Source organism: Octopus bimaculoides, chromosome 5 (genome assembly GCF_001194135.2).
Source record: "Octopus bimaculoides isolate UCB-OBI-ISO-001 chromosome 5, ASM119413v2, whole genome shotgun sequence".
In the NCBI taxonomy this organism is placed as follows: Eukaryota; Metazoa; Mollusca; class Cephalopoda; order Octopoda; family Octopodidae; genus Octopus; species Octopus bimaculoides.
Window position 1 is genome coordinate 34,651,219 of NC_068985.1, and position 8,557 is coordinate 34,659,775.

The 8,557-nt window shown below is 34.3% G+C and overlaps 2 protein-coding genes across 6 annotated transcripts in view; both read left to right on the forward strand.

Moving 5' to 3' along the window:
* LOC106879981 (uncharacterized) overlaps positions 1-8,557 on the forward strand; it is a 263,310-nt gene that overhangs the window by 80,949 nt on the left and 173,804 nt on the right. The gene's annotated exons all lie outside the window — the stretch shown is intronic.
* Positions 1-8,557, forward strand: part of LOC106874547 (uncharacterized) — a 30,214-nt gene that overhangs the window by 12,416 nt on the left and 9,241 nt on the right. The window contains exon 4 of the mRNA XM_014922319.2: positions 4,643-4,684. Within this exon, the coding sequence (XP_014777805.2) occupies positions 4,643-4,684 (42 nt within the window). The remainder of the gene's footprint in view (positions 1-4,642; positions 4,685-8,557) is intronic.

Sequence of the window (8,557 nt, forward strand, 5' to 3'; positions counted from 1 at the left end):
CGTGTATAGAGGAATATATTATTTAAAAGAGTTCCAACTCTGTCTGTTTTTTATGTTTTATTTATTTATATTATAAAATTAATGTGGGATATAGAATATGGAATATATAATATAAGTAGTAAAATGAAATGAAGTATTGAATGTCTTATTGAATATATGAAATATTGAGTATTAAATATAGAGTATTAAATATATAAGGACTAGTATACTTTCCTGCCTCATGGCAGTCATCAAGGTCCCATCTAACAGATGTACTGTAGTTGACTGGCTGCTCTTTTGTCTTTTATACATATTCCTTTGGACAGCAGCAATAAGTGTTTGGCTATTTTTAGAGATGATGCCAAGTTTATTTTTAGAAATGATGACATTTGAGAGATTTTTTTGTGTTTTAGTTATAGGGATAAGATTTTTAAACCCCAAGTAAGATTAATTTAATCATTGTTTGTTAAGAGTGGGTTTGAATTTCTTAATGAAGTCCTTTTCTTTGCGTTTTCTCTCAATTTCATTCAGGTTGTAAAGTTTATGGAATGGAAATATCATAAAAGTTTCACAACATGTTGCCAGATGGTTACTCAGTGGTATTTGGCCGACATCTGGGTTTTTAATCTGTTGTCGATGCACACGTGAGCATTCTGATAGTGCATTACCTGTCTGGCCAACGCACAGTTCTTCACAATTAGGGCATTTGATGCAGTAGATTAGATTTCTACTTTTGCAGTTCATGTTCGCATTGGTGAATATTTTCCCTGTTTTTGTGTTCATATATGGGCTGGTATGACCTGAATGAAATTGAATGAAATTGAGAGAAAATGCAAATTGAGAGAAAACGCAAATTGAGAGAAAACGCAAAAAAAAGGACTTTATTAAGAAATTCAAACCCACTCTTAACAAACAATGTTGTCGTGTGCTTGTTTGTATGTGGGTACATTGGTGTATGCTCTGGTCAGACTCCAAAATATTGGTGGAGAGTCAACGATGGGGGACTGGTGATTGTAGTCATGCTGAGGCATGCAGGTATTCTTGAAACTGCTGGCAGCCAGAGCCTCATTGTGGTACAGGGTGGTAGCATCAAATATCTTTTTGCTTGAAGATAAGTGGGAGACTCTTCTGCTGACAACCTTTGCCAGGTTCTTGAAAACTATAGCTGGATGACAGGAACCTGAGTTAATGTATGATAGCGTCTTGTTTATGAGCACCAGACTCCAAGTTCAGGGTCATGTCAAGGAAATCCTCTGTTTTCAGGTTGGTTTCCATTGCAATCAGGGGCTTTTCTAACAGCATTACTGATCTTCATGATAAGATGTTGGCTCACTTGTATAATCCCAGAGTTTGTGGAGTTTATCAGCCTGCACTTGGGGTTAGAGGCAAAGTTTGGTTTATAGTTCTTGATCGTCATGAAGCCCTCTTACTCTACGAGTGTCTTTACCCTGTCTTCTGTACCTAGTTTAATCCCTATATTTCTGGCCTCATGGTTAATGCTATCATAAGCTTGAGGGGCAGCCTTCCTGTATGTTTGTGTAATGCTGTTGTTAAGAATCTGTGTGTGTGTCATTACTTACTCCATATAAATTTTTAGTCTTATCAGAAAAAAAGAATGGTCCTATCAGAAATTCTAAGTCAACGGGTGTCTTCTCTAAGTTTATGTTGAAAAACATTTGATGACATACAGAATTTCAGGCAGGGTATAATATCCAAAAGGTCGTTCTTGAAGGCCTCCAGCTCCTTGATCTTAAGTGGGAACTTTCTGAATTTTAGCCAAAAATGTTCAGATTCCATTGGTGGTTTGGGCTGGTTAAAGAAAAAGGCTTTCCATCTCATCCACCCGATCAAGTCAATTATCTTCTCCAGCAACAGCCTTGTATGGAGCTTGTTCGATGGAGTTGGGATATTCTTTGTTGAATATCCAAGGTCATACAGTTCCAAATCCATTGTAAAGGATACATAATGTCTTTAGTGACAATGTAGAGCACTCGCAGCTATATGGCACGAGACACAGACAACCTAGTTACAGTGTGTGGCAGCATGTGTGTACATGCATAAGTTGTCTAAAGGTCCATAAATCAGGGAAAATGCACTCTCCAACCCCAGGTGCAGGCTGATAAACCCTGCAAAGATCAGACAGGTGAGCAAATGGCTTATCAGGAATGGTGTTAGAAAAGCCTCTGACCTCATCCTATGGTGTAACACCAATGCAGTCATTACATGATTTTAAACCAATAATGGAAAGGGGAAAGCAAGGTTTACCCTATTTGATATAATGAATTTCTACTTGTCTATATTGAGGGAGCTCCTTTCTAAGGCACTGGACTTCACCAGAGTCTACACTGAAGTCAGTGATGAGGACATATGCATTATCATGTACGCCAGAAGAACCCTACTCTTCAGTAAGGGGTTGGCCTGAGCCTAGTGAATTGACCCAGAAGGCTCCTTCAATGTAGCAATGGGGTCTTCGACAGTACTGATGTGTGTGACCTCGTCAGTTTCTTCATCCTAGATGAATTCAAAAAAAAATTTCCTTCAACTATCTTTGGCCTCTACAAGGATGATGTGCTGGCAATATCAAGAGGGGCAAATAATCACACCATGGATAGGCTTAGAAAGGACCTCACCAGTACCATGAACTCCCTTGGACTGAAGGTCACAATAAAAACCAACCTGAAGATAGTGGATTTCCTTGATGTGGCCCCGGACTTGGAGTTCGGTGCCTATAGACACTTTAGGAAGCCAAACAAAAAGCTGTCATACATTCACTCAGGTTCCTGTCATCTAGTCATAGATTTAAAGAACCTGATAAAGAGCATCAGTGATTTTAAAGAGCACCCAGGTATTCACTTGAATAGCAGAAGTGAAGTGTTTAATATTTGCCCACATGAAAGGAAGTACATCCTATCATACTTGCATCCCCTATCAGGACTACAATCACCAGACCCTCAGCCTTGGCTCTTCATCAATATCCTGGAGTCCAGCAGAGAGTTTGACCAGAACATACACCAACATATCCACATACAAACACGCACACCACAACACAGCAGACACCTACCAAATAGTCTATTTCCACCACTCCCAATATAAACTCACCAACACACATTATACTCCTGCACACACCACATGCACACATGAAGCCCCCACAACCTTAATCAATACAGGAAGAAAACAAACTAATGAACACAGTTATGATACCTACACCCTCTGCAAAAGTTATGCATATAGTACCACATTTCCCTCAAATACTTGACAATAACTCTTACCAACTTGCAGCATAACCAACCCAGTGTCCATGTCTTGATAGCAAGGGACATAACTCTTAACTTAATCTCCTACTCATTTCATTTCATCATCCACTTTCACAGCAATCGCAATCCGGATGCATCTATTCACCTCTGAAAATAGAGAGCAGTTGCCATATTCCTTCCCTATTAGCTACCTTTGATAAGCATAGGGTTACATAACTGGATTGTTACCTAACACTCCATTGTTTCCCTAGTGCAAAACTGATTGGTAAGATTGGCCATATGGATATATAATACTGTACACTTTGGATAATATATATATATATATATATATATATATTTATAAAAATAAGTTTGAAAACGCCATTATATAAGATAAATTTTAATTTTCTCAGAGATATTTTATGTTTAGGTTCTTCTTGAAAAAAACGAACCTTATCAAAAATACATATTTTTAAAAGTGTAATAAAGGAGAAGTTCATAATTATTTCTTACTGGTGTCAACAGAGTCCACGTGGAAGCGTTTTATGTGTGGGAACATAATGGCTATCTTCTGCGTTGACTAGAATCATTGGCTGTAGTAGTAGTAGTAGTGACCGTGTTGGTAGTGGTGAGTAGCGGGAGACACCAGTAAGAAATAATTATGAACTTTTCTTTTATTACACTTTTAAAAATATGGATTTTTGATAAGGTTTGTTTTTTCAAGAAGAACATGTAAAATATCTCTGAGAAAATTAAAATTTATCTTATGTAGTGGCGTTTTCAAACTTCTTTTTATAAATAAATATATACCACACATATGCCACCTATACTTTTTATTAATATATTATATATATATGTATATATACGACAGGCTTCTTTCAGTTTCTGAATACTAAATCCACTCACAAGGTTTTGACCTACCTGAGACTATAGAAGAAAACACTTGCCCAAGTTGTCACACAATGGGACTGAACACTGAACGATGTTGTTGGGAAGCAAGCTTCTTACCACACAACAATTCCTGCACCTGTGCATGTTTATATAGCAAATGTGCAATGTTCTTTTTAGCTACTTTCTATGCAACATCAAAAAATTAAACATCCCATCTAAACAATAAATATACTCATTTTTTATTTCATTTCTTGATGCTGAGCTAAAATATTTATTTATGAAATAACCAGGTAAGCACAATTGATATTGTTAGTACATACCATGATTTTGGAAATTATTTTAAACAAAAATAGAAAACTAACAATCATGAAATATATCACTATTGAACATTTGCCTGTTAATGTGTGTACATGTATGTGTGTATGAGTGTGTCTGAGTTCATCTCATAAGTGTTTATTATGGTAGGATCAGCATAATAATAACATAATTTAAATTTTATTTATAATCATGCTTTTGATTCTTTTTTTAATTTCTTAAAGACATGGATATTGCTTGCATTAATATTTCAAGGAAACCTGGTGGTAAGTATACAAGGAATTTACTAATAAATATTACATTCATTGGAGCAAGAGTTAGTGTATAATTTTTGCATTATTTCATTGAGTAGAATATGCAGCTTAATATATATGTATGATAGAAATTAAAACTTCTGAAATATTAAAATTTCATTGCATATATTATAAACTTCTTGCAAACATTCATATATAACTCTGATATTTTATTCTTTTATTAATCCTTGCCCTTAATAATGCAGAACATAAGCATATATTTTGTAAGCTTTATTTATACAAATAAACCAAATAATTATATGACTAACATTGAATTCACTAGATATTTTCCTAGAGATGGGACACAAAGAAGGGAACAGATTTGCTATGGTGAATTTGATCAGCTGTTGTGGTTGAGTATCCAAGGTCACTCTTGCTTATGAATAACTCGAGCAAGAAAGTAATCTTAAAAAGAATCTTATTTCTGTAAACATATTTGTGAATGGCTCTGTCATTCTTAATTATCAAAGTGATATTTTTATTTCTTTATTACCCACAAGGGGCTAAACATAGAGGGGAAAAACAAGGATAGACAAAGGGATTAAGTCGATTACATTGCCTCCAGCGCGTAACTGGTACTTAATTTATTGACCCCGAAAGGATGAAAGGCAAAGTCAACCTCGGCAAAGTGATATTAAAGTGATAGAAACATTAATAGAAATATTAAAGTGATAGAAACAGTACAACACTGTACTAAATATTGACAGTATTAAATTTAATGCTCGTACATTCTGAGACCAAATCCCATTAAAGTAAATTTTGTTCAGTCAGCCTCTTAATATGTACTACTTTTACATAATTATTAGTATTTTGCTTATAGAGCAAAATTTTGTGTGTCACTTTAATAAGGAACCTTGTCTCTAAATACCTATTTTGAAATGGCATATTAACCAAAATTACTGTTTGTTTCCTCTTGTTCAAACCAAATAAATTTATTTGGCAATACTTTTCTTTTTCACAATACATGAATGAGAGGATGCTGCAAAATATTCAATATATTTTACTATTATTTTTAATTACTTTCTGCACAACTTCAAAATAGTTAAAATATCCTCTTCAAAGTATGAATATGTCCAGTTTCTATTTGATTTCATGAAACTGTGTAAGTTCAATATGTTGAAATTAGTGAGCCCAGATATGTATTTAAATCTAATCAGTTTTGATAGTACTCGGCATGAGCTCTGAAATGATCATAACCAAGAACAGGAAGCTAGCAATCATAATATATATATATATATATATATAAATGCATGCATGCATGTATGTATGTATGTATGTATGTGCAGATTTGTATGTTTTATGTATGTATTATCATGCATATAGTAGCATATCTCGACATGCTCATATATATTTAAATAATAAACTTCTGGAAAGTTTTACAGATTTTTACTGTTCCAGTGATGGACTGGATCTGTAGTCCTCAAATTAGCTTTCTTCTTTCTGGTTTTGAGAAGCCTAATTTCTCACGACTGGTATTTAGACAATGTGTTACATATCCCAGGGCCTCAATAATTACAAGTATAAACTTGAACTTGTAATCTGAATAGAGTAACTGCAGATTTCTCAATAGTTCAGCACTTTATGTTAACATCTGCTGGGCAGCTAATTTCCACAACTGTGCACATTTTCACTTCTCTATCCCAAATCATTATATCAGATCTGTTGTGCTTACATTTTATTGAGGTCGTCACCAGTATTCCTTTTTATTATGAGTGGCTATGTCTTCTACTATATTGAGGATTCTCATTTCTTTGTCCTCAGAATTATTCTTCCGACAGATTTCATTATAAAGTGTCCTAACTACAACATCATGTCTCATCAGTAGATTATACCATGATAACATTATGATGTGCATGATATCTTCAGTGTGAACTCCACAAAGTCTGCATCAGTTGTCACATTTTATGGCTTTTCCTGCATCTCTATCCCTTTTGTGCATCAGGTACTTGGTTGATATTTCCTGTTCCTGGATTACACAAACATACCCTTCAAGTGGGAGGTAGTAATCTGGCTATTGGTCCAAGATAAACTGTTTTGATGATCAATGTTACTATCATCACAGAACTTTCTACTGACATATCCATGCATAGTCTTCTTCTCATGTAGGCTCATTCTTGTATGTATGTATGTATGTATGTATGTATGTATGTATGTATGTATGTATGTATGTATGCATGTATGTATGTATGCATGCATGTATGTATGCATGCATGTATGTATGCATGCATGTATGTATGTATGTATGTATGGATGGATGGATGGATGGATGGATGCAATTGAAGAAATTGGAGTTACCAAGAAGTAGTATGGTTGGACAGTTATTTTTTAATCACTACAAGTGTTTCCACATAATGTGGCTCTCCAAAAATACAGATATTTAATTATGCACCTGTTTGTTTGCATAATGAGAATCAGTTGTGTTTCCTCAGGTGATTTTAAGTGTTGTCGCCATTAATTTAAAATCTTCGACTTCAAGACCTTCCCATCTGTCTGTCTTGGTTTGAATTTTGTAACAGTTGGTAAATTTCATGTTGTTTGCTGCCAGAGTGTGTTTGTTGGACTGCTATGAGTGGTAGTGGATGACTGCTTTGGTAACTTCTGATCACTGACCTATTCTTCATGGTTGGCTGCACATATGAATTTTATTAGCTGACCTTCAGTATTCAGTGGTCACACACAGATATGCTCACATATACATATATACACATACATTCAGATACATATCACATACACACACTGAGACTTACACATACTATCCCATTCGCAAACAGAGCAATGTATATATGCCTACATACACACAGATATGCTCACATATACATACATAGACATACATTCATGTACACATACATACATACATATACTTAGGCATCTATATATACATACATATGAGGAGCCCTCTTTCAAAACTGGATAAGTGCATATTTGGCGATTTCATGATGACCATTAAAAGACAATCTGCAGGCTTCTGGCTTCAGCAAGTGAAATTTTTTCAATCAAACTAGGATAGATGCCATATAGACAGTAAGCGAATCTTAGTCTTCCAATAAAAATCAGATATTCAGATACCAAATTTCCTGATGCATATGTCTGGTTTTGAAAGTAAGCTTTTCATATACATATGTATACATATACATATGTATACATATTTATACATATATACATATTTATACATATATACATACACCGATCAGCATATACACTTATGCACTATGTATGTGAGTAGGAGACTATGGGTGTACATATATTAATATACATGGATGTGTGTGCACAAGCATATTTATCAGTGTGAATGTACCTACGTTTATGTGCTTATGTATACACATGTGTATGTGGGTAGAGAAAAGTGAATATGCATGTATATATATGCATGTGTGGATGTCTGTGTATATATAAACATATTTGTATGAATTTCATATGTATATACATGTATGCATGTATCATTGTGTATATAAGTATATGTGTGAATGTGTGTTTATATATATATATATATATATATATATGTGTGTGTATAATATATATTTACATGTATGGGAGTGATAATGTGAGAGTCTGCGCACAAAACTCAATGTAAGTATGTACAGGGATGGCCAAAAGTCACCTGACAGTAAATCAAAACCGTTTAATTTCAAGATTTATTTATGTTTAACAACTGAATGAATTTAATAAAAGTATCTAAATATGGAACATCATGAAAATTGTTCAAACTGAAGTCCTTCTTGAGTGACATTTTTCCATTCACATCAATACAGAATTACAGATAGCATTTATGGAATTTTGATTTACTGTTGGGTAACTTTTGGCCAAACCTGTATGTATATATATATATATATATATATATATGAATAT